Source organism: Apis florea, unplaced genomic scaffold (genome assembly GCF_048593485.1).
Source record: "Apis florea isolate Af1SG1 unplaced genomic scaffold, ASM4859348v1 contig_2293_pilon, whole genome shotgun sequence".
Classification (NCBI taxonomy): Eukaryota; Metazoa; Arthropoda; class Insecta; order Hymenoptera; family Apidae; genus Apis; species Apis florea.
Genome location: NW_028256554.1, coordinates 5,501,557 through 5,529,420, shown reverse-complemented (window position 1 = coordinate 5,529,420; position 27,864 = coordinate 5,501,557). Strand labels below are relative to the sequence as shown.

The following is a 27,864-nucleotide window of genomic DNA, read 5'->3' as shown; positions in this document are numbered from 1 at the left end:
ACGTAATGGAAAGATAAATACATAAATGCATTTACAAAGGAAAAGATATATTTTTGTGAATTACTCATTTGTGTGTATTTTAAAAATTTCATTTTCTATTGAAAAATAATAAGAAATCGTTGCTTCTTTCAATATTAATGATAGCAAGTGCGAGTATGTTGATTTTCGTATTCATTCATTTTCCAAGTACACGTTCAATCGAGAACAATGACACTAGCGTCAAATAGACATTCGTCGAAATCGTTATACCCTCACGTTGCTACGTAACCAGTGTATCCAAACAAATGTTATCGATCACAAGTAGTACCTGGTTGAACAGCATGAATCAGACGTACAGTACTCTTTCATTGATCAAACAATATACTTGCACGATACAACGGGCGATATTTATGCAAAATGTACAGGGAAATTCATTGAGATGAGATATTTCTCGACTCTAAAATGTAACAACTATATATCATTAATTAAACCTCGCGAGTTATAAAGTTTTCGAATTTTATCGAGAGAGGAGAAAAAAGAAAAAACCTTGGAGAAAACGATCACAATTTTCACGATCTTCGACAAAGTTCAAGGTTTCGTTTAGGAATATCTATCTCGATAATAAACGAAACGAAAACGCACGCGTTCCATTTCCCCGAAAATCACGAGAAGCGAGAAACTTTCAAGCTAAGGAAAACAAGCAACTGGAACAAGAGGAGAAAAAACAAATCGAAAAACGAAAGTAACATGTCGATCGAAAAATTTAAAAAAAGACCGAGGATCCACGCGCCATTCGTCATCCATAGATGCAATTTAAAAGCGTAGCGCGTGGCAATCGAAATTCACTCGGTCGGCTAAACTCGAGCCGGAGGAACAACTGCCTCCCCTCGATTCCCCAATTTTCCCCAACTTCGAAACCCGATTTTTTCCCTTTTCCGCCCGGAAACTAAACGTGCAAGAACGAAATTCGGCGCAATTAAGGATCAGAGGATCAGATATGTTTCAACGTGGACGGAATCCTCCGCTCGTTACCGCAATTACGCCATTCCTGAGCAACCATCCATACATCCGTGCATTGTGTCTATCCCGATGGAGGGGAGGACCCCATCTGTTTTTGGATCGCCGGTTTGGACGATTGGCCCATGCTCTTTCTCCGTCCAGTTGTTTCATACGCGTTTCCAATTACGGAAAGATGCGTGGCACGATTGGAGGAAAATTGGAGGGCGGGTTCGATTCGAGGGGAAGATCGACGGTATTGAGAGAGTTTCGAGAAAATTTCGAGTGTATCGTTTGAAATTTAATAATGATAAGAAACGGGACGAGGAAAAGAAAGAAAGGGAGAGAGAGAGTTTTTGCGTATAAAAAAAAAAAAAATTTCGTTGATCGAGTCGAATGAATGGAACCTCCCCCCCCCCCCACTTTTTTTTAGAATTTCTTTTAGAATTTTTCATACTTGTAGAAAATTGATTCTTTCCCATTCAAACGGTATAGCATTCTCGAAACAAGAGGGAACATCGTTTTCATTTTATAGAAGACACGGATTGAGAGAAAATTTTTCCTCATCGAGGGAGGAAGTCTCATAAAAGATTACCACTTCGCTTAAAATCCCGATCCGCTTCTCCCTTTGTTTGTTCAACTTCCGCTCGCAATAAGAGAATCGCATCTATCAAATGTTGCACGAGAAATAAGAAGAGAAAAAAGCGAGCAACGTAAAATAATAAAATATAAAAATAATCTCGTTCATTGATCGCAACGTAATATTATTTCGAAATATTTAAAAAAAATTTTAATACCTTATGCCTTTATAGGTAATCCATAACAAATAATTCTTTCTTATCATATTAATACGCGAAAATCGTTTGACCAACGAATAAAATATAACATCTTTGAGGAAAAGTTAAAAAAAAAAAAGAAAAAAAAATTTAACCGAGTATATATAATATTAAAATTCATCTTCATTCGTCATATTAAAGTTGTTCCATCTCTTCTCGAGAGAAAAGATGGAAGATTGCGCTCGATATTCGATTTTTACTTACATTGATCGATATCACTGTCCAATACTTCCATTCAAAGCTTAACTTATATATCGGAAAGTGTAATAGAAAATGAGTTCGTTAGAGGCGATTAGGGATGAATTTTCGGATGGAGGGGGGGGGGGGGATGGAGATGGAGAGGACAAAGGAAATGGTGGATGGCGAAGTGAAGAATCGAGTGGAAGAGGATTATTGAATGAAAGGGAAGGATGGGTTGGAGAAGAGTGAAGGAATTGGAAAAGTGATAGGTATAAAGGTTGAGGGTTAAACGTTCGCGATAGAAAAGACTTGTCTTGGTTCTTGGAATCCATGGTTTTCATCAAAGATGAAGTGAATTTTGTTAAATTTCTTTGAAATAAAACAGAATTATCCTTGCCGATAAGAGATCCAGAAAAAGATTTATAATTACCTAGTTAAATTATAACATATATAATATTTCCTTTAAATCGTACTGAAATACTTAAAAATAAACCACTTTAATATTTAAATAAAATTGAAATATCCAAAGCTATTTTTATTCAACTTAATTGAAGCAAAAATAGCAGAAATAATCGAATAGCAGAATGTACGTAGAAGATGAAACGAATTGGAATTGGAATAACCAGGGGTTAAAATTACACTTCTTTTTTTTTTTTTTTTTTTTTTTACCAGGGAGAAAACAAATGTTGCCGAAGTGTTTCTAAGATGAAATTCTTCCCGTCGTCTAATGTTGCAGAAAGAACGCGAAGAACAAATGGAAACGAGGAAGAATACGCAAGAAAATAGGTGTAGGCGAGTGAAAGAAACAAAAGGAAGTGGGAGGTTGTGAAAAGAGAAAAGGGAAGGAGCGAGGGAGAAAGAATAAAAGAAGGATTAAATGACGGGGGAAGAAAGGATGAAACGATAGAAGCAGGAAGCGGGGGGGAGCGAGAGAGAAGATGTAGAATGATGCGAAGATGGCAAAAAGCAAGTAAGAAAGAGCGAGTCATTTGTTCGCCTTTATATCTGGCGTATCGTGTTAGTGTATGTATGAGTGTAAGAGATCTCGAAGATTGAAATATCGATGTTGAACAGTGGAGATCGCTCGGAGAAATAAATTCGAGACCTGCTATTATTTACTAAAAAGCGTACGTCGAAATAAATGTACAGACATTTTTCTCTCCGTGGGGAGAGAATTCATTGTTACGTCAAATATTGTTGGATAAAGGAAAGTAAGTATATTGAAATGGGGACAACTTCGATTTATTAAAAAAAAAAAAAAAAAAAAAAAAAAAAAAATAGGTAAATTATTTTTGCATCGAAAACGAATTCTCTGTTCGAACAAAAAATTACTATTAAATCAGGACAGAGAAGAATAGAATTTCAATTATTAAATTATATTCGCTTCTATTCGCAATAAAATAAAACGTATTCTACATACAAGATGAATTGTTTAATGAATTGTTTTCGAAACATGTTCGAAAAGTGAAAGAAATTTTTTCTATGTGATTTCCAAAAATAGAACGTTCGAGAGACAAAAATTAATAAGATAAAAAAACATTTGCATCCATCCATGGCCTAAATTCGCGCGCGTTTATTTGTTTGTATAAAATTCGAAAACTGAGAAAGAAACTTTTCGAAAGTTAGCAGCGTACACTTGTCGGGCAACAACCGACAAAAATTGCTCGAGGGAGGGAAAAAAATGAGTTGGAGAAAAAAAGGAAAGAAAAGAGTGGGAATAAAAATGGAGGAATGGTTACCCCTCTGCCCATCCTCCTCCCTCGGCTGAATTTTTCATTTACACTCGCTACTCAATTACGTGGAGGATTTATCGCGTTAAAGCATATTTTGCAGCGGACAGGGCCGAGCACCAACTGCAGGATAAGCTTTGGCTAAATAATTGCACCGTGTCGCGACGCACCTCTGGAACACTTCTCGAGTCCTTTCTTTCCAGTCGTTCTTCTCGTCCCCTTCCCCTTCCGCCCAACCTCTCCACCCTTTCAAACATCGTGGAAAGAGTTTAAGCGTCCCCGCCCCTCCCTTCGCCTCCTCCTCTCGAGCTGCTTCTCAGTTTATGCCTCGTCTTTTGCGCTGGTCTTTTAATTTAATTACGAGCAGAATCATCTGTTCGTGATAGTCGAAAGAGGAAGACTCTGGAGTGAAGAAAATTCGAATGTTCTTGCGTTTCAAGATTTGTCTTTGAAAGAAGCACGATCCCTAAGAAAATCGAGGTTATGTTGAAAAATTTAAAAACGTTATAGGTTTACACGTAAATTTATCTTACTGTCCACTCGAGATTTTTCGCGAGATTCGATTAATTCGATTTGGGAAAAAAAAAAAAAAATGAAGGGCTAATGCGAAATGAAATAATAAATTCATCGGAAACGGAGTTGATGATGTCGTCTTCTATTGATCGATGTTGATGCGAAGCGGTCCATCATTTATGATTACGTTTCGTTATGAGGATAGTTCGCGATTTGATTTAGATCGATCGTTTCAGGCTGATAACTTGAATATTAACGTGAACGAGCGTATTTTCATTTTTATTTCAATTACGTATTTCATAAAATGAATAAATGTTTCAGAATGATAATAATAGAAAATAATATAAGTTATAATAATATTCAAGCATACCTTTTAACGTTGGATAACGTTTTCTTCTAATTTTTCGACAATTATTCCCATTAATTCTTCAATTAATGCAAATACAAATCAATTTCAGTGGAAAAAATGGAACAGTTAAGAGATGGGGGTGCACACAGAGGACACGTGTCAATTTTACATCCCTCTTTACGTAACGCTAGATTTTAACGACGCGTAGATTTATACTAACAAATTTACACACGTGACACAATTCTCGACAGCAACTTGTCATCTAGTTCACGTGTTAAAAAAAAGAAAAAAGGAAAAAAAAAAAATAAACACGAAGGGTGTTAAGGTGCGGTGTACACAAACACACGTTACCTGTCGGATCCACGTTCTAATACTAATATCCAATTTTTTTTTTAAACGCAGGTACGAAAAATTACTGTGAAAAAAAGTTTGTCGAGAAATTGCGTTGGAAATTGTATTCTCTTCAGCAACAGGCGAAATGTGAAATGTATAAAATAATCACTATGGAAAGTTAAATGTTTTTCTAAACAAAAATTCTCATATTTCAAACTTTAACGACAAACAACATGATATTGCAATTTTTTTCATTCTAAAATATTCACTTCTGGAATTGAAAATTTCTGTATTCTCTTTACAAGTGAAGTGGAATTAAAAAAAAAAAAAATAATAATGGAAAAGAATATTGTTACGTCATCATATTCTATCCTAAGCTGATCTAATTTTACAAATTTTTATTGGCTAAAAGGAAATTTATTTGAATAATTTTAAATCCTTATTAATTCAACATCTGAATCTTATATAATATTATATTATCGTTCTAAATAATGTTAAAAAATTATGTTAAGAATACTCGTCGCGATCGAGTCAAGTTACTAGTATTCTACAAACTATAATATTTGCTTAATGAAATTCACCTAAGAAATTTATTTATGCAATTGTCTTTCCACGAATGTCGATTCAATCGTGTTCAAATTTTCCAAACTTGAACGATCATAATATCAATTCAAAGATTCTACCTCAAAATAGGATTAACTCGTGCATACACCGAGCGTTTTAATAACAAATCGAAAGAAGAGGATCGAAGGAAAGATATTCGAGCAGGCATAGATCGAAAGGATCGGCGCGATGGTGGATCGGCCCTCCCGTTTTTTCGGCGTGCGATCAAAACCTGTACGGTTACCAAAATGCCGCCGATGGAGAATGCGCTCCTTAGGACCGCGAGTTATTTTAAGAGAACTGGTTTGGTCGCTGTGCTATATTTACTTTTCTCCAAGCCAAAGTCATTGACAGCGCGGTCCTCTTGCGTGCTCCTCGTCCTTCGAATTCGTCTCTAACGTCATCCTCCTCTAATATTCGTCCAACGCGTTCACCTTCGCGCGTTATCGAACGTTTCGATAATTCGAGACGGTGAGAAATTCGATTCGAAGAGTGAGAATAATGGAAAATGTAATTTCGAAGATTCGTCGATTGAGCCGAAGACAACGAAGATTTTAAACCCGAATTCGACTCTCAGCTTCATTCTTGCGGGAAGCCATGCGCGGGCTGGATACTTGCGGGGTTTTAACGTGTTTAAGCGTTCAATTGTATCGTATGCAGATTCGCTTTGCTATTCGTTATTGTATCGGATTGATAGGAAAAATAATATTGTTATCGTGATACCAAATTCAATTCTCCAGTGTTACGTAATATACGTTTGATGCGATTATTGCGATATGATAATTCTCTTTCGAGATGTTTGTTTCAACCTTTTCCAAATGATTATTCGTTCGTTGCGGTTCGCGAAGGAAAGTGATTCCATAATTCGAAACGGTAATTTTACACCTCGTGCAACGGGGTGAATTCGTTTTGGAGATAAAACAAGGAGAAGAAGCGGCGTTAATTTTATCTAAACCGAATTGCTTTAGAACCGGGCTACTTTAAATTCCAGGTCAACAGGGTAAAACTGTCTTTGTTATTTTCGTAAACGTTTATTCTCGCTTTGCCGGATATTTTTAGCCGTGACTCCGCGCTAAACACCATGCAACTTACTACACCCTGTCACAGCTTGTGCATCCGGAATATTGTTGCGTTTGAATTTATACGAAATTAATCCCGTCTCCCGAGAACCAGAAATTCGAGACTTTATAACGCGAGTTAACTCGAGTCGTTGTAAAATTTCTCGAATTGCGTTTATATTTAAACCTCTTGTCTTATACACGTGTCTTGTAACCGAGATAAATTTCTTTCTCTAAGGGGAAGAAGAAATAAATTGAGATTGAAAAAAATAAAAATAAAAGTTCGTTGCGAGAGAGAGAGAGAGAGAGAGAGAGAAAATATATAATAACAAATGTTATCATCACAAATGTTTCGATATTATTTCAATACTTTTTTTTATTGCAGGTAATATTTCAACTATAAACGAGCTGGAAAATATAAGATCCTATCGTAAGTACCTAAGAGGTAATCTCGCAATCAGTTTAGACGTTTTTTTTTTTAATTTCACGCTAAATTAAGATTCCCCTTTTAATTTTAATTTTCTGTTAAATTGACGTAAATCCAAACATTGTTATATATACTTTTACATAACACATATCCTATAATATAATCCGACTCTCGTTCATCAAAATATCAATCTTGAAAAACAACTCTTCCTTTAAACTATAAACTGTATGATGATTAAAAATATCCAAACGCAAAAAATTACGAGATCAAAACATTACGTTTCTATTTAAAAAAAAAAAAAAAAAAAATACACTTGCCGAAAATCGAAGAACGAACATATATTTTTGTTCGCTTCGAAACATTCCAAATTCGACGATTTCGAAAATCGACACGAGCGAAATCGTGTCTCTGAAACGCTTTTTAAACTACGTGGCGAGACGATTGAAATAATTCGCGAAAATTCGAGTCCATTAGCAGGGGCTAGCCGAGTTGGATATTTAGTTATTGCGTTAGAATCCGGGCTTCGTCTCGTAGTTTAAACTGTCAATGCAAGGCTTCCTCGGGGAATTCGCCGATTAAGTCGGTAATGAGCGGGATGTGTGTCACGTTAAACTCCGTCGGATACCCGGCTCACGTCGAGGACGTCTCGAAAATGAATTTAAACGGGGATAAATCACGATTAATATACGTCTAATTAATATTTGCATCAAGATGTTTGCGCGGTTGGAACGTTTGCCGGGATCGTTCATCACTCGTGGTGATATCTCGCCGGCTTTCAGATATTTATCGATCTTCTCGAGCGAGAAGACTCGAGGCTTTAAATGCTCGTTGTTAAACGCCGTTAAACAACTTTCCATCCATCCAGTGTTGTTCGATTACGATCCACTTTTTGTTTCTTATCTCGTTCGTGTGTATCGCGTGTATGTATACGAATAATACGGATGGGAAAGAAAAAAATTTATGCTTTTATGCTTTTGGACCTCGAAGGAGATAACTCGAAGGCGATTTAACGTCTGTTCCCAGTAACTTTTTCTTTTGTGAAACTCTTCTCGCGTTGAATTGTTTCCAATATTCGACGATAAAGAGTGTTTTCTCGTGATATGTATTTAAGTTAATATCTCGATTCTATTCACGCGTGTATTTAAATACAGATAATTTTAACGTCGACACGTACGTAACGTGTTAATATATTTATATGGAATTTAAGGAGGGTTAATTCTATAGAAGCGAAACAAAAATTGATGTATTATGTGCAAATTTAAATTGCTCAAATAATTTAACAATTAAATAAGAGATCGATCCTCCCCAAAAGCATCCCACACAAATATTTTATATCCATAAATTTTGTTCGTCGAATCGTTCCTTTTTTTTTTTTTTTTTTTTTTTTTTTTTTTACGAAAAAGAAATCCCATTTTCATAGAATTCTCTTCCATTCGTCTGCCCATTTTTCCAATAAATATCTTAATTCTTAACAACGCCGCGAAACCGGATAGGTAAATTGATTCGAAAAACAAAATCATGACGGTTCGAGGGAAAATTCGAATCCATTGCCTTTCTCCCGCTCGATATCTCATTACGAGGCTAAAACGATTATTGATGCAACGTCGTTTGAATCTCGCGCCGCCTAAAGGCACATACTGACAATGCGCATGGCATAGTAATTTATGTATCGAGCTCGTGACGGTCTAGTTTCACCATTATTACGTCCCCGTGTATTTTTCCCGTATCCTTTCCTTTCCTCCCGTCTTGGCGCGTTCTGCAACGATTTCAACGTCACGGTATTTGACATGACGATTTTATTGTTCCAAGACAATGGAATTTATATACAAAGCGAATTAATGGATGGAATATTGCCATTTCTGCGTTGGAAACGGACTGCTCTCCGCTACGCTCTATTTCTACGCGAATATAGCTAAACGAATATTCCTCGATAATTCTTTTTTCTTTTTTTTTAAAAATTGAAAATCTTTTCAAATTTTTTTTTTAAACAGAAATTGTTTATAAATTGTACAAAGAGAGGCAATTTTTACGAATAATAATTCAAATGGAACGCAAACAAATCGTTTCCTTTTCTCTCGAACGAATTATAGATCCTTTCAAATTCGAACGAGAAGCTCTTAAAAATCGCTCTTAAAATCAATGAAACTGCGTTAAAAAAAGGAGGAGAAAAAAAAAGTTTTAGAAACTCTCTCTTCCACTTTCTACTCGCTTAATACCTTCTAATTAATTGAAACCATCGTATAATTGTCGAGGTACGCACGCACGTTTTCCAAACCATCGTTTAATTATCGAGGATCAACGTTTCGTGTCGAAATTCACTGTGCAACTGCAACAACCGGTGGAATTGCATCGTTTCCACGAAACAGAATACGGTTGAACGTATTTCTGGTATGTCTGACTGTTCTTCCGGAACACTTTGAGGCTCGCTGCGACGCGTTTTCCCGCACGTGCACGCGATCACATGGCCTTCTCCACGCTGTACCGAAGTGAATCTCGAGTCGAGGTGATGCTCGATTACACGCGTTCCAAACCGCGTGCTCCCCGTAAAGTCGAGGAAATTTGGAGGAAGCGCAGATGTCGAACCGTTCTTGCGACACGTCCCCCCCCCCCAATTTTACATGAAACTTCTAATTGCGAGTAATTGCGAACTGTGCGTTATCGGGGAAATTTTGCGAGTGTAAGAATAATTTCTGATTAACAATTTTTGGATGCGTATTCGAAGACGAGGCGATTATTTCGAAGATAGATTTTTTTTAAAAAAGGAAGAGTTTCGAACATCGTTGGCGAAAATTTTGATTATATATATAATTGCGAGGTGCTTGGTCGTGAAACGAATCGATGAAATAGAATATCATCGATTTATCGCGAGGCGAGAATCGATCTCAGCAATGAAAGAAAGTTTACCATGAAATTTGTAATTAATTTATAATAATTAGCGAAGATGAGTGGAGATTATCCAGTCGTAGTTGAAAATGAAATAATGTAAAGGATTAGAAGAGGCGCTAATTAATTGAGAAAAGAATAATCAGAAAAAAAAAAAAAAAAAAGAACATATCGGAATAATTAATTATATTCTCTAGATGGAATCAAATTACATCGAGTGAAATTACTGCTTGATTCGAGGAGCGCGGTTAATTAACCGTCCAGAGAAAAGATTTTTAATTACCGCGATAAGGATTCAAAGACAAATAACGAATTTTCTGAATGTGGACGAGATTCGAGAGAAATACGAAAGAGTCTTTTTTTCTTTTTCTTTTTTTTTTTTTTTTTTTTTTTTAATTACAATAGAAAGTACAACTTAATTAGGAAAGAAAAAACGGTAACGTGGCACAAAGCAGCGGCGGTAATGCGATAATTAAACAGAATCAAACACGTTAGTTAATCTTGTTTCATTTATTAACCTTTTTCTTTAAGCATTCTCCAAGATAATTCCGTATGCTTGGATTCGTTTGAATCGTTGGAAATTTAAATGACCGAGTCTTAATGCATATTATATCAAGTGGATTAATTACGAGATTATAAATCGTTCTTCGCGTATCTCCAGAATTCTCTTGTTTCTTGAATAAACTTCGTTCGAATTGTTTATTATCGAAAAAAAAAAAAAAAAGACGTCTTAAAACTTTTCGCAAATACGTATTCGTTATTTTCGAAAATAGAAAACTCTGTGCAAAAATTCTATCTGTAATAAAATTGCCAAAAAAAAAAAAAAAAAAAGAAATTGAAAGATCACACACTCGATGCTTTAAAAATAATAAAATTTAAATTCCAAAGCATCTGAGATCCGTACACACCTTCTCCTCCATCACACTTTCATCGTTGATCTAAATTATTACCCATCGTCATCACCATCATCATCATCATCATCATCATCATCATCGACGTGGAGAAAGAACGGCAACCGAGTCGGCGCATAGCTCAATCCCGGAGGAATTCGCGATCACGCGAGGAGCATTAGAAATAGACCTAACCAGCGCCGACAGGGGACCCCGAGGAAGAAGACTGGAGCGAAGAGGAAGTATAATAATTGGATGTCAACAGGCGCGAGCGCGCGTAACATTGGCGCACGTACGATTCTGCTAACCCATGCCATTCCATCCATTCCAACTCCATCTTGCGCCTTCCACATTCTCTCCTCCTCCTCCTCCTCCTCTTCCTCCCTAAAAAGAGAACCTCTCGTCATCTCTTCTTCTTCTTCTTCTTCTTCCTCTTCTTCTTCTTTTTCCTCTTCTCCCGCTCTGCTGACAACCCGCCGCGTAAATAAAATAAGAGAGCCGCTGACAGTTAGCCTGCCCCCTAACTGCGCGTTACGCGGTTGTAGAATAAATTGATATGTCACCGACAGAGTTAATAAAGTTAATCGGGGATGCAAAGTAAATTAACGGCACCCTGTCGAGGGAGGAAAGTTTAAGCGTGACGAAGGTCGGATCCAAGTTGGAGGGATCGAGGATGGATAAGGGTGAAACAAATCGGAAAGTATCTCGGAAGATTGTTCGTTATCGGGAGAGTTGGAGAGTTATTTGTAAGCGATTGCGTGTCGCTCGAAGGATGGGAGGTCGAGGAAATCGATAATCGCGGAAGAATAGCTGCGCGAACGAGTTTAGAGGAAAGGATTCTTCGAGGAGGGAATCTTTTGTCGTTTCGGAGAAAAATCTTACTTACCTTGTATGTCCCTTCCCAACTTCGAACCAAGAATTCCTTTAACCCTATTCGTGTCATTTTTCAACGACTGTGTTTCTTTTTCATCGTCATTCGAGTTTTCAGGAGTTACAGGACGAAAAGATTACAACAGTTTCTTCGCTTTCCAAATTTTAATCCTCTATGATGTACAATGAACCAATCCTTCCGAATTGTCGAGAAGGAAAAATTGGAGTGCAAGATTATTGTATCCGTTTATAAAATTTATACACTTTGTTGGTTGATTAGGGCCATCGTCGAGTCGAGGAAAAATGAGGCGGAAAATGAATAGGCCAGCGCCGTCCCAGGAGAGTAATCCCGATTATTTAATGGGTCAAGAGGGCCGGCAACAAAGCAGACGGAAATTAGAGATATTCGTCAGCGGTCTGGGTGGTATTCGCGTGTTCATTTCCCCCTTTGGCCGGGTTATTCGTCGCCCTCGGTCACACTCTCTCTCTCTCTCTCTCCTCTCCTGCCTCCCCTCTCCCCTAACGGGTGGCCAGGCACTCGGCCAACTTGATTTTGATCTCCGACAGGAACACCCGTTCTTGTACGCCACACTCGAGATCCACCACGTCGCGCTCTCGTGACCGTTTGTCCTAGAATCGTGTCGTGCACAAGCCTCTCTCATTGTTGGATCGCGTCGACACGTTTCCCTTTTCGCCGCGCGCGTTGCGCATCTCTGTTGCGATGTGGGTGACGCGTCGATCGAGAACTTTGGATTCGGGAGAGACGATGCATCGGCAAGTTAACGATTCGTCCTTTTTCCATGAATATTTCACTTTCGAACGAATGACTTTTCGAACGGATTTTTCGTGGATTTTTGCCTTTTCAACGAAAAATAATGCGGGTAGTATACTGATCTCGCGATATTCTATCAACATTTAAAAACAATTTGGATAATTATTGCTTTCTATAAAATGAAAATTTCACCCTTGGAATAATAAAAGTTTAGCAAACTAGGCTTCGTCCAGGACGGATGTATATATTTATTTTTATTAAATTACGGGTTCGATCGAGCACGAGTTTGATTAAGAAGCAGTAGCCATTTATATAGTTTTGAAAAATTGCAAATTCCCATACATAAATTTCCATACATAAATTATCGATATCTTAAAAACATTCTTAGCCAAGAATTACCACCGTTCCGTCATTAATGATAAAACGTGTCCGCGAGGAAAGGAAGGAGCGATCGAAGGTTTCGCGCGCGATATCCATCATTTCTCTGAAATATCGACGCTTGTGTTATCTTATCCGGAAGAATAATATCGCGCGTGTCCACGGTTACATGAAATGCAACTTGTACCGGCCACTTGAAATCCCCGCTGTAATGCAATAAACCGTCCACGACGGTTGGTGGATGTCGGTGATTCGTGCGATCACCTCGCGTCCGCCCGTTATTCGAGCGGATGGCGTCTGTTAATTCGGTCGAGAGAGAGAGAGAGAGACATCATTTCGAAATAGTTTCGCGGGAGGACGACGCGGTTCGAGTGTAGAGCGGTGTAGAGCGCCATTTATTTCGGAACGAAACGGGCGAAAGTTGGAAAGCGTTAAATTTCGAGTCGATGTCGAGCCCGTGGGACGCTTTAAATCTTCGCCCAGCTTGTGCGAGCTTGTTTCATTTATCAAAACAGAATGTTGTTCGCGCGTTTGGAAAAGTTTGCGCAAATATGCGTTCCTGGTTTTCAAGAAGACGGCCGCCATATTGCTAAAATCGTTTTAATTTTTCTCCTTTTCTTTCTTTCTTTCCTTCTTTCTTTCTTTCTTTTGGATGAATAAGCAATGGAAAATAATGGAGATTAAATGATGGGGAAAGTTCAATTTCGTTGGGAGTTTTAAAAGGGAATCTTTCAAGTTGTAATTTTGCAATTTTTGATCCTCGAGGAGGATGAAATAACGGTTTAAATTTTTTCGTGAAAAATGGCCGCCATATATCGCTTTAATAAATCGATAATGGAAAATAATGGAGATTGATCGATGAAAAAAGTTAATTTTGCTTGAAATTTTAGAAGGAATCTTTTAAAATTGTAATTTTGCAATTTTTGATCCTCGAAGAAGATAAAATAACGGTTTAAAGTTTTGCCTGGAGAATGGCCGCCGTATATTGCTTTAGATAAATTTAATTTTTTTTTTCTTTTTTGATAGATCGATAATGGTAGAGACATCGATAAATGGGGATTAAAAAAGTTACGCTTTATCGTTTCGTTGATTCGTTTGAATTTTTAAGAAATTTTTTAAATCGTTTAATCTTTTGATTAAATCGAAGGGGATATAATTTTTCTATATTTGTATAAATACATTTGTACAAAATAGTTTACAATGAACGTTTATTATAGTTTTAATCGGTCTACTTTCGCTTTTCAATTTCTGAGAGTTATCGATATGTTACTCGCTCGAGTACCATAAATATGCAAATGAAATTATGCAAAAGTACTTTTAACGATTAATAATTAAATATGGAAATATATTCATAGTTCATCAACGGGATAGTGTATAATTATACATGCATTTATTTAATATTGATGAGAGCACGACACATAAATGTACATTTATCCAATAATTTTCTTTTCTCATCCTTTGATATCTTTGATATAATTAAATAAACATAACACATGATTCGATAAATTCGAAGAAGAAAGAACTCGTTTAAAAAGTTTTAATTGCTCGATGCAAACTTGTTACTTTACCGTTCTGGAAACAAAATTCGATGTCATTTCCGATCTTTATCATTCCCGATAATTAAAATATTTAATCTGTAGAAAAATATTCTTTTTTTTTTTTAATTTATAAAAAAATAAAATTGATGGATTAAAAGAATAATTTAAAAAAAAAAAAAAAAGACCGATAATTCGTGTGGTTCAAGGTTTCACGTATGAAAGGGAACAAAAACGGAGTTTTTTTTTTTCTTTTTTTTTCGGTGAAATGCGCAAGAGGTCAGGGCGACACTATTTTTAGGCGACCTTCGTCACTCGGAAAACCTTCAAGGAAGACCTCGCAACCTTCGCCAAGGTTTAAAAGATGTATGATACGTTCTCCGCGATATCGAACAGTTTTCGTCTTTCCACACCCGCTCTTTTCAAAGCTTGAAAAAATATTTTCAACGACATCAAATTTTTCTTAAAGATCATTTTATCAGATTTTCTTAAAGATCAACCGTTATTGACGATCACTCGAACTTTTTCGCAAATTACGTACATTAATTTTATCTTGTTATCCCGTTGTCTTGTTAGAACAAATCTCAATTCGAAATTCTTCCCACGTCATTTCGAACAATTTCCTTAGGCGTTCCGACCGAACTCGACTCGGAAACAACGATAAGGATAACGAAGAGAAAACAGTAAAGAGAAAAGAGTAATCTTATTCGAAAAATTGGTTGGAAAGTTCTCTTCCCTGTGAACCTCCTCCGAGCGTTATTTCACTCATATCGACGAGAAATACCAGGACAACGAAGTTGTGACGCGTGAACCCCCTGGCGATAAAGCTTATAGTGAAATTCCTTGGCACATAACCGGTAGAAGAACCGGTACGTCTCGTTATGCTTTTATGCTTTCGAACTGTCGTTGAATAGCCGGCGAGTGATACCATCTTCCTAGTAGCGTTATCGCCGCATAACACGAATAACTGCGGATCGGTGGTGATTGTTCGTGGTTCCTAAGTTCCTTTCACGATCACGTTTTTTTACCCTTCTTTTTTCTTATCGCCAGTTGGTCGACCTGTTCGAAGAATCGAGAAATTTCGAGAAATTTAAATATTTCTATACACACCGTGAAAAAAATCGGATTAACGCCGAAAGAAAGAAAGTTTAAAAATGTTATCTTTCGCGTTCCGGAGTTATTTACGTCGATACGGTGTAACAATAACAATCGAATCACGTACGTATAAAAAAAGCTATAACGTGACTCACTACTTGTGCTCGCACATACACACGAGTTATTACGCGCGAGTTAATAATAGAGTTTCGAAATTTCCAGCGAATTTTCATTTCATACGAAAATTTTATATCTGGAATTTTTCCTTTCGGAATACCGAGTTAAGGATGTAACGATACTTTCTTCCAATCTCTCGAATTCCATTCGGTAAACGATTCCAACCATTTATTATTATCATTAGCGAAATTCGAAAAACGTTGAAATTAAAACTATTCCATGAATTTCGCCCGAGAAGTTGCGCGGTGAACGCTCGCTCTTCCGCTAAATTTCTTTCAAAAAAATCCCGACCACCTTCGCGAATCCCCATTGCTGCTTCTTTCGAACAAATTCGAAACAACTTTCCCCCCTAAAAATTCCACCCGCATCCCCGCGTATCGCGATGAAGGCCCCCGCGTGGTAAAATTCCGTTGCGGCGGCCCCCTCCCACCTTACGGTCCCAAACGGTCGCCAAGTGGTCGGTCGCCGCGACTAACGACGACTCGAGAGCGAGAGAGAGAGAGAGAGAGGACGGGAACACGAGCGCGCAGTGGATCGGCGGAGGAGGTGGAGCGGTGGAGCGCAGGGAAGCACACGGACGAGGCGAGCGAGCGGGCGAGTAGTCGCGAGTAGACGGCCTCTGCCGCAGGTCTCTTCGCCCGGATCGGAGGACCGTTGTTGCGCAGTGTCGGCCGAGCAGCTTCCTCTCTCACCTGCGCCTCACCTTTTCCATCTAATCGCGCGTTTTCTTCTTCTTCTTCTCTCCGTTCGAGAGAAGTGTGGTACGCGAGAGTTCCCGTTCGTGCGAATTCGCGCGCTGGATTCGAACAGAAGTTGGAAGAATCCGTGCAGGGATTGGATTTCAACGTGGGAACGTGCCGGCTCTTTCTTCCATCTCCTCGCCTCTTCGACGAGCGCACGTGTTTCCTTCCACCGAATTACGCATTTGCACGGCTCGAAGGCCGAGAGAGCAGCGAAAATCCCCTCTCCTCGACCGCAGCTTGAAACCTGGCCCTTGCCCCCCCCCCCTTCCCCCTCGATCCCTTTTCGATCCTTCTCCTTACTCCACGAGGGCCAACTTTCAGGCTGAAATATTTGGCGCGACCTTTCCTTCGAAATCGAAAAGGTCGCCTCCCCTCCCCCGCTCGGATCATAGGTTGCACGGTGCTCGGCTGTGGATGGACCGTTATAGCAGCCGCATTCTTACGCGTCATCGGCGGGAACTCGCGCGCGGAAACCACCGGCCCCGCTTAATTAACGCGTAAATTAATCTTGGAGCGCGGTTAAGAAAGGAATTCGATGTTTTTGGAAAAACGAGTTTCGTCGCTCGAGGACTCGAGAGAAAGTTCGCGATAAAAGGAAGAAGCAATTGGATTGATTCGGCTGAAACTTCGGTCGAAAAGAGGAGGAGATCGACCGAGTATATATACAACGCTTTTCCGTGTGCTTCTCGAATTTGGGGAGAATTGGGAGAGGAATAATAAGAAAAATCGTGCCTCGAACGCATCCATTACTCGATCTCGATCCAGATTCGAGCAATTCGTTCCACTTGGATCCGTTCCGCGGCGTCGACGATTTAACGACTCGAATCGGTTCGAAACGAGCTCGATGAACGGCTCGCGATAGGAAGCGACGAAACACGGGCATGCAAATTGCCACCGAAGGAGAGTGGTGGCTCTCGTTCGATTACTCGGCAACCGTATCATCGTTATCATCATATCCATAGGCTAACGACGGAAAGGGTTTGTTGGCCGCTTCGTTTCCTGACACCGATTATCGAAGAATCTCGAGGAAGGATCTTCATCTGGAGGAAGAGGGGGGACGAGTGGATGACACGTGCGTTGCGCGATCGAGAAACGGGGGGGACGTGAGGGGAATTGCGAACGAAGAATATTTATGCGCGCGCGGAAAACGCATTTATTTGGGACACGCGGGAAATATTCATGGGACGAGAACGGCTCGCGGGAGTGGAAATAGAGATCGACACGGTTGGCGACCGTTGAATAATATATACGAGTGCAGTTGGTGTCGAGTTGGTGGAGGAGAAAAAGAAGAGAGAAGAGGAGGAGAAAGAAGAAAGAGTTTGTTTAAGAGCGATTATTTTTTTTTTTTCGAGAAAGTGGTTGGAGATGGTTTGATGGAAGATTCGACGAAGGAAAGATGCGTGAGTATTCTTTTTTTCTTTTTTTTTTTTTTTTTCCCCTAATCATTTCCTTTCGACTCGAAGAAATTTTTTGGAACACGGATCGATTTAACAATCTGTATTAATAATTGTAGAAAAAGAAGAAACGAGATTTACGTTCGCTCGACTCGATATTCGGGACGAACGTGAACGGTTGAAATTTAATTTATTATTATTATTATTATTATTATTATTATTATTATTATTATTTTCAAAATGCACGCACGAGTAATGTAACGAGACGACACGTGGACGTAAGAAAGTACGTAAAAGAGAAGGAATAAGTTTGACAATTCGGCGCGTGTAATAATTTCACGAAAATTCAAGTTCAATGTTGTACGATTTCCTGTAAGTCAGGTATATGAAACAACCTTGTCTTATCTTGACTAGTTTGTGAGGAATAATTACGTGTACACGGCGAAACCGGTTATGCCGTGTACTGAAAGCCTGGAAGGGAAAATAAACAAAGGAAAAAAATACTGGAAGAATCGCATTTTTGTTCGCCTGTGTGTCACGTGTACGATACGCCGCATCAAAGAATCGAGCGAATATACCCGAGCGAAGTATTTTTTTATTTAAACTAACTGCGAGCCGAAGCAGGATCGTCGAAACACGGTGAATATTTGAAGAAGGACCGTAATAATAATAATAACTTCCAGTCGCTTTTTACACGAGCATTAAACGCACCATCCAACAAACGTACGAATACTTGATCCGATATTCCTCGACATTCTCTCATTTTTCACACGAAATCAAAAATTAATCGAAAGACTATCGAAAAAAGAGACAAAATTATTTCCAAGTAACTTTTTAAACTCATTCGAAAACAATGCACGATATTATTAACCGATCGTATGCTCTCTCTTTATAATAACGAGTCGCGTGTATTTTCAATACGAATAAGAAGCAAATTGAAAGATCGTCGATCGATTTTCACGTGGCATTCGATACTGTTACGATACGAAAGGAAGGCTAATATCTTCGAAAATTATCTAAAACGAGGGGAACAGTTATTGGAAGACGCATAGGGGAAAAATGAAACGACGTTACGGCGATTAATTCGTAAGAATTTCATACGAGAGACACGGTGAACGAGATACCAGTCCGCCCACCGTGTATTCGTCGTTCGTTTGATAGTTAAAAAGTGAGATAGAGGAAGAGAGAGAGAATAGAAAAATAAAGAAAAGAAGAGGAGGAGGAGGAGGAGGAACGATGATGTTCCACGCTCGGAGCCTATTGAGATTCGTCTCATCTCTCTTAATGCATTATTCAATATGTCGATGCGAGGTTACGGATAGGTGAATTCGAAAATACGGATATTGTAATAACCACGTTTGCGCAATTAACGATGACGATTTGTAGCCCTGTTTTCCGTGACGTCAAATCGCGCTGATTTGTTTGGATTAACGATCGAACGATATTCGAGCGTTGAATTGTTATGACAACAAATTATTCGAAACGGCGATTGACCCGATCGTTTTAACTATTTGATAATTCTATTTTGCTTCGATCAGGGAATTCGCTTTTTGGTGAAATTTAACGACTGTTAATTGATACATCACGGTGTACAGAATTAAAACAGCTAATGAATTTTTTCTTCTCTGGAAAGAAAGAAAATCAATCCATGTTTTTCGACAAACCTCGAATTTCGATTTCGAAACGAATTTGAAAACGAATCCTTTCCAAAGAAAAGAAGAATTTTTATAATAAATCTAACGATTCGTTTCTTTTTTTTTTTGAAGCATAAATAGAATCATAAATATTTTATACACCTGGAGAAAGTTAAATCATTACCCCAAAAGAATTATTACCGAGAAAACCTTTTTTTTTTTTTTAATAATCCCTCGTAAAACATTGCAACTACATCCTCATTTACCTAATAATTCATCTACATTTTTAATTCGAGACGGAGTGCGAATACACGAAGAAGAGAACGAGAGAGAGAGAGAGAGAGAGAGAGAAAATTCCATTTCGCTATTACGTGGATGAGAAGAGAGAAATAGGTCTACGCGAATTATATAATCGATCGGCTGCAGATGTCGATTACGAGCAACGATTATATCTCACAGATGGTGAAACGTAAAACGACAATAGATGCATTACGATGACACATCCCCCGATTGAGCATTGCATAGTATCGTTATCGACATCTCCTTTTCATCCTTTTTATCTCGATCTTGACGAACGAGACAGCTTGAATTCGAACGAGCAACCTCCTCGGGGTTCAACAACTTCCTTCGAGGCACGTGGGAAGAAGTGTAAATAAATTTCGGCCATCTTCTCACAATGTGGCGTTTGTTACGAAAAATCATTTCACAAGACTTATGATTCTAACGGATTGATAACACTCGTTATATTCCCCTTCGATATATTGTCGAATATAATGATTCTGGGAACACGTAAGGGGGTATCCCGTTAAAAACTCGGCGAAGTATTATTTGGTAACGAGCCGCGTTAATTGGAACGCGTTTATGACAGAAAGGATCATTGTTCGCGCGATTCTCGAGTATGCGAATTTTGCCAATACCTGCGAATTCGTTGATCAATCAGGCAGATAAATTTGACTCTCCATCTTGGACGATGATTCGTTGGAAATATCGTGCGCTATGCGACGATAAAAATTTGTGTAAGGCAAAAATTGGAAGGATTCTTCGCAAGGAAGATTAAAATATGATCTGATCGAAAGGAAAGAGAAAAATAGTAAAATTAAAGAGAGCAGCGTCGAAATTGGCGATTTCTGGGAAAATATTTTGCCTCGATCGAAATGGAAAATCGTGTCGTCGAGTGGATTCGCGCGTTAATGTTCATCGAACCGTTCGTCGTCGGAAATTCTCACTTGATCGCGAATTGTATAACGTAAAACACGCGCGCGAATGGAGGAGGAGCTACAAACGACTCGAACATTCACAAGTTTCGCGAGCTCGTTTTAAATTCGTTCGTTTTCCACCGCTTGATTCGCGGTGACATTACGAGCTGATAATTCGGTGGCCGCGCGAAATAATCCTGAATACGAGTGCAGCGATTTACATCAACGATTCGTATGATTATCGTGACCCGATATATACACATGCATTCTCGTTCGATCGTGGTTGATTAATAAATCGTCGAGTGGAAATCGGGCGCGGCGACTGATTTCAGAGAAATGAGATTAAATGTTCGGCGTCGATTAAATCGGTCTCGAATTGCCGCGCAGCTTTTTCACTCGTCGCTTTTGCCATCGTGATTATCGTTTTGCACAATTATTCATCGCGCATAAAATTTTTTGAAATATTTACATCATTCCGAGACACATTAATTATTATTTATTCAAAAGGCGTTTAAAGTTTTTAATTCGAGAAAAATTTAAGCAAAAATTCCAGGACTGTTATCCTTTTGTCGTGTATTCCAGGTATATTCCAGGTCATCGATAATTATCCGCACTTGAAACGGTGGAAGCATTATTCGTCGTGCATCAAAATGGCATTTGTTTCGATCGTGCTCGACCGAAACATTCCAAAATCGTTGAAACAAAAAAAAAGGAAAATTACGATCTAATTTCAAAAAGTAACCACACCCGTCGAAACGATCGTTCGATTCGATGTAGCTGATTCGCGAGTCGATTAACGTTTTCGAGAAATGACATTTCTCTCTCGACTCGTTGGCGAGAAACAATCGAACAAATGTTGGCAATATTCGATATTCTGCCGTGATTCCGTTAACGCGCATCTATATTCCGTGTCGACGTTCCATAGAATATTTTTGCGGCTCGCGTTACTCTCTTCGTAACTAGGCAACATGTGCGATACAAGGCTGACAGTGGGCGAGGAAACGTTTTCGTTCCCTGAATTTTATTCGCGGCCGTTTCATTTCGCGAAAAGCGAAGTGGAATGTACCGGGTGTCCTTCCGCTCCGACGAAATAAAACGTTGAATTTGGTTCGCCTTTGGCACGGGGAGTTTTATATATAAGGGAGAGGTCCCTTTATAACCCGGTTTCACGCGTCATTGCCGTGAAAGAAAGAAAGGGAATTCGGGAAGTCGATCGATGGATGTAATATGGTCGAGGAGAGAGCCTCGAGGAGAGACGTTCGATCGTTCGTAATTTAAACTTTTTATTATCATCGGAAAAAATTCATCCGTTGTTGTTTTATTCGTTTTTATTATTCCTTTTTCTCTTTCTTTTTTTTTTTTTTTTTCATATTTCTTACACGGAATAAAAAGGGACGATCGAATCGGAAAGGAGAGAATCGTCGAATATTGTTATTGAAAAATTAATTTTAAAAATAAAGCTGTTTAACAGAAAGAAACGATATCACGATTCGAGTGAAATTGTTTGAATCGGTGTTATTTAACGGTGAAAAGAAAAGTAAAATCGAGTAATTTTCTATCGCGAAAATACTTTCAAACCAATTTCCTGGTTGCAAGAAAATATGTAAGTATGTGATTATAAAAGATAGAAGTGTGTTACTTGTATTCTCATCACATTCGAACTATTTTAATTTCAAGCCTAAAGGGACTCCACGTGGTTTAAAATCTCTGGCAGGCAATTCGATTCGACGAAGGCGTATGTACGTACAACGAGACGAGACTTGCATTACCGTGTAAATATTATTAAGAGGGGGGAACTGGAATCGTGGTAATCCGTGGCGCGAGTTAATCGAATTTCCTGTTGGCCAGAATTTCCAACGATTTTATTCGATTTTAGTTAATAACGAAATGGAATTCGTGGGGGGAAAAGAAAGGGGGAAAAAAAAAATCGAATTGATTTTTCGAATGGAGTGAAATTTCACCGAAAATACGCAGTTTTTTGAAGTTTCGCCTGCCGCGCGACATTTTTAACCTCGTTTCGAAAACTTGCTTGTCCCACGAATAAACGTGATAAACGTAAACGTGTAAATATAAAATTCGCCGATGCGAATTCGTGGGAATTTCGAAAAAATTCGATTATAAATTAATAAGTAATAAACAAGATCAAATTTTTCTTCTAATTTATTCAACATACAATCGGGCAAAGGTAATTTTTTCAATAGAATTCGAAAACGAAATTTTAAGTAATGTCTGATTACTAACTAAATTCCTCTCGATCGAGGCCATGTATGAACTATCAATACCATAACAGAAATTACGGATAATAAATTCTGTGACGATGAAGATCATCGAACTCCTATTACACGAATCATTTCACAAACAACGTATCGATATCCTGGAGAAAAATTAAAATCAACGATCGAGCTCAACTTACACAAAAATTACACATGTTCCAATTTTTACCCAAAATTTTACCCAAAATTAATAATCCTTGCTCGAATCTTCATTTTCAAAAATCTTCCTTGGATTCCCCTTTACATACCACCGATCGATATTCATAGCTGTCGTATACACACCTAACCTAACCGTTTCGTGACCGCCGTCTGTATCTACCTATTGGCCGATCGAGGAATCGTAAGAATCCCCGTTTCGATCGATCGACTGCGCTTCGATGCCTCGAAACGGGCCAATATCGCGATCGTGTACAACCTGATTCGGATACGTCGGGTTACCCGGCTGTTTCGCGCGAAGAAATTCGAATAACGCCATAACGCCCTTCACCACGAGAGTTTCGTGTGTGTATATTGACCGACTCGTGCATATACAGGATGTCCAATTTGACACTTGAGGGCGATTCTAATGTGTTAGCGGATTGAGTGCGGATGACGTGAACGCGTGGTTTCCTATTCTGTGGCGTTGTTGGCGAAGAGGAAGAAAAATGAGAAAAAATAGATTTCCTTCTCTTCTTTTTCTACGGTTCAATGATACAAATGTTGTTGATACAACATAGGGATCTCTCGTGGAGGCGTACGTATTTGAACTTTTTTGAACAAGATCTTTCCATGCATCTTTCTTCTCGTATTCGTGCGCTCAATACAAATGTGCGCGTAGCGTGTGAATATTTTGTTTCAGTCTCGTCCAATCACGGATCGGAGAAATTCCCACCTGGGAAATAAGATTCGCGGGGGATAAAAAAATTGTTCGATCTTCTGTTTGGAAATTTTTCAGTGATTGAATATTTCTCGTTCCACGCGGCGTGGACACCCTGTAGACGCGCAATACCCGTGCAACAAGGTGATGTGCAATAGTTTGATAATATGCAGTACTCGCCTCTATCCCTCTATCCCTGCTCCTCTCTTGAGGATCAATTCGTGCAATAGGATAGGATCGTATGGTGAAACTTCATCCCGTGGCTTGGCCCGTGCGAGCTGAATTTTCTCACGAAACGTTGGAAAAAGAAATGCAGTTTGCGCCATCAGTTTGGATCGTTTATACCCGTTCCAAGGTCGATCCTTCCGCCACGAAGCTTCCGGGTGAAAAAGTGAATCTACGAACGGGGGAAATTGATTTGAAGCTGGAACAACAGTTTTTTTTTTTTTGAGAATCGCGACTTCTTTCTTCTCGCTTTTTTGCTTTCGGCTCGAAATTGCAATTTTAGAGAATAGAAATCTATGATGGAATTTTAAAATGTCTCGGTTCACAGGCGATGCTCTCAGAAATGCTGTGCGAGAAGAAAAGTTAAGAAAAGTGATATCAGCGCTTTTCTTCTCGATGAAGTCTCATCGAATCGGCAGGAATTTCAGCGAGGGATTAGATTGAATCGCACGCACGATATTATTCCGTTTCTTTGATTAAAACGAGCTCGAGTTTCGACGAGAAAATTCTGGTTCATTCAACCGCGAGCAATTAAATCACTCGGCCAATTTCAACGGCTTAAACACCGTTGAAAGAAGTTTGCACGGCTGATTTCTTGCGCCATTTCTTAACAGGGGGAGGATCTGGCCTGTACAATCTTCCCTCTCGATTACCGCCACGGTCCGCCAGCCTTTCATCTTCCTTTCGATTTTCTATTCCGCCTTGGAGAGAGAACCCTGGGAGAACCATCCTTTCAGAGGCTGACTAATTAATCGTAGCGTCGTCTACTCTCCTAGCGGCCATCGCGTTACGATCCAAGGGAAAAATTCCAATCTTGTTTTATAGCCCTCTAACCCGGCCAATTTAAGGAATTCGATGGGCCAAGGTGGATGAATTTACCTAGTCAAATTGCGCCACCCCGAAAAACATTCTTTTAATTACTTTCGACATGGATTGCTCTTTTGTAAACGGTCGTCGCATCGTTTCCTCTAATTTTGTTCCCCATTCTTTGACAGATAATCAGATCATTTTGAAACTTTTACACGTTTACACTCGTGTAATAACAACGGTGTGTATGAAGCTCGATTGGATTATTTATTTCTTTTAATAATTTACACGAGTTTAAACACGAGTTTTAGCTAAAAAAAATCTTTCCTTCGTTGATCATTTGAAATTTATAAAAATCTTTCCATTTGTATCCCTAAATCTGAGAACGAGCGCTTGAAATTAGAAAAATCTCGAGAGATCTTTCCTTCGTCGATCATTCGAAATTTACAAATTTCGTATTAAAACTCACAATTCTTCTTCAACGTATTCGTATCCCTGAATCTGAGAACGAGCGCTGAAAATTAAAAAAATCTCGCAATAAAGATCTTGCCTTCGTCGATCATTCGAAATTTATAATATATATATACATCTATCGAGCAATCGACGAACACGATCGACACAAAACATTTTTACCGCGGCCAGAAACCAGATCCGCGCCCGATACGCAACAACTCGTTATTAGATCGTTACACGGTTAAGGTAAGCCGGTGTTTAAGCGCATGCCGATTATCCAACCAGGGATCGCGTCGATCCCTTTCCAAGTCTTGGCCAGATGAAATTAAGATAGACGGGCGGGTAAGGCCGAGCGTGATGCAGTTTCCAGCCAGGAAGGGGGAGGGGAAATGAGGGGTGGTGTCGTTTAAATAAATTAAGCCTCCGAGGTTGGCTGCGTTCCGGCTCGCGATCGCGATAAATCGGCGTATATCTCGTGGATCGAGGGCTACCGATAATTACTTAGCCCGCTAAGTTTTAATGCAATAGTCGCACTTTGATGGGACACGGGTGCTAAGTGGCCGCTGTTAATTCGTAATTTAGTAACGTCCGAATAGGAATAGTTATGGTTAACGCGAGTGTAACCGATTTCATAATTACATACAAGAATTAAATCGTTCGTGCGCGATCCGGGTAATTATTATATCATTGGCTCCAGTTTTGATATAAATTAGAGACCGGTTTCCACGATAGATCTCTGAAAATGCACAACTGGACGAACATTTATTACGTATATTTACGTTTCTCTAAAATTTTTCAATCTTCGTTCAACCAACGTTCGTTAAACTTTCTTGATCTTCGCTTCCATTGAACAATAGCTTCGCTATGTATTTATTTCTAATTTTCCATACCCGTCATAAAATTCCAAAAACTTATATTTCAAACCCCAAAAGTTTGCTTCCCGTCACTTCTGAAAAACTCTCTTCCACGTCGAGCAACGTTTTTTCTTCCGTTTATCGGGGCACAATGTAACAGGGGAGAGGTGGAAGGAAGAAAGGAATTCGTCTTTGAATGGTGTTGCGGTGGCGAGCGATCAAGCTCGACGAGAGGACAGGGCGTTTAACGCACGTTCGAAGGTGTAACACGTGCATTCTGCTGTGTTGGACCGGTGTGTGGCAATGGGCATGGCGCGATACGCGTTTGAATTACAGCCGGGCTCGCGCCGCTCTTTCGTGACGTTTATCGTTCGCGTTCCATTGGAATGAGCGGCAGATAACGCTGAGAGGCATTCCACGGGAAAAGTCGTGGAGAGAATTGTCCACGGCTGTCGTAAAGATAAATCATCGTGGCGCCGTGTCAAGCTGGCGAAATCATCAGGCGAGCGTGAAAATCGAATCGATATCGAGAATTTAAATTTATTCGTAGGGTTTTTTTTTTTTTTTTTTTTTTAGATATAGCCATGGATTTATTTCGTATTCCCGTAATTTGTAACAAGTAAGAGAAATTGAATCGAATTATCGTTCATTTTCTTTTTTTGTTTTTATTTTTCAAGATGTTTGTTGTACGTTTGTGATTAATTTAAAAAGAAAAAAATCTGTTTAAACTCCAAGCGTAAAATATATATTTAAGAGACAAGTTTATGAACGATATTCCGGTAAAGTATCGCAAAGTCTATCGACAACCTGTCGAATCTACGTGTATATAATAATATTTCAAGGCAACGTTTACGTGAAAAAATATTTTCACGGTATAAATATTTGATGAAAAGTTATTATCGCGTATAAATGGAAACTTTTATAACTTTTCATTGTAAGTCTAATAACGTTTCTTTTTTCATACAAATAAGAAATTATATTTTGCGGAAAATAGATTTTACAAGTTATTATTTTACAACGGAATGCATCGAATTGTTTTTCCGCTTCTCCTTCATATTTGTTCTTCTTATTCAAACGAAATATTCAATTTTAATACAAGCTTTGCACTCGAGGTATTAACATAAAATCCATCCGCAATTATTATTGGATTTAAGTAACGTCGTCTTTCCAACGTGCCGTACCGTTTTCTTCAATTCTTACTTATTACTTCTTCTTGTCCACGATCAAATAAGATAAAATGAAATAGAGTAAAATTTAAAAATGCTGGACGACAAAGATTGAGCGAAAATTTGAGGGAAACTAACGAAACTTATATCGTGGAGCGAAAATTGAGCAAGCTGAGACTAATCCTGCTTCGAATATATCGCAGAACTAACGGTCCAGCCTTAACTGGAGTGTATTAGCTCGCATCGTGTCATTAGTGACTCGATAATGCATTATTAGCTGAGCCGAGTGCATAATGAGTCTTGCACGTACAACAATATACCTTGGTTAAATGCTTTGGATATTAGTGTCGCGCCAGTGAAGGGTTTTAAACGTGTTCTAAATCCGTGGAACGTCTAATCTTTCGAATGCCATATCGTTTCTTCCATCCGTTTACGCGATTTTTTTACAAAATGCTTAAATCTTGGAAATTTTGTGAATTTACAAATTTCGAAATCTTCAACTGAATTGAATTATCGTTTGAAAAATTGTATATAGCTGATTTTTATATAAATTTGAAACCTCGAAATAAAACTTGAGAAATTCTACCAAGGAATTCTACTAACAGTAAAACTAAAAAAAAAAACAGACGAAGAATCTCCATCGAATAAATATATAAATT

The 27,864-nt window shown here is 38.7% G+C and overlaps 1 protein-coding gene across 2 annotated transcripts in view; it reads left to right on the top strand.

Moving 5' to 3' along the window:
• Window positions 1-27,864, top strand: part of LOC100872459 (uncharacterized) — a 147,582-nt gene that overhangs the window by 63,813 nt on the left and 55,905 nt on the right. Inside the window, exon 2 of one of the 2 annotated variants that reach the window (XM_086903938.1) lies at window positions 6,963-7,007. The exons of the other annotated variant lie outside the window; for it this stretch is intronic. Within the exon in view, the coding sequence (XP_086760064.1) occupies window positions 6,963-7,007 (45 nt within the window). The remainder of the gene's footprint in view (window positions 1-6,962; window positions 7,008-27,864) is intronic. 2 annotated transcript variants of the gene reach the window in all.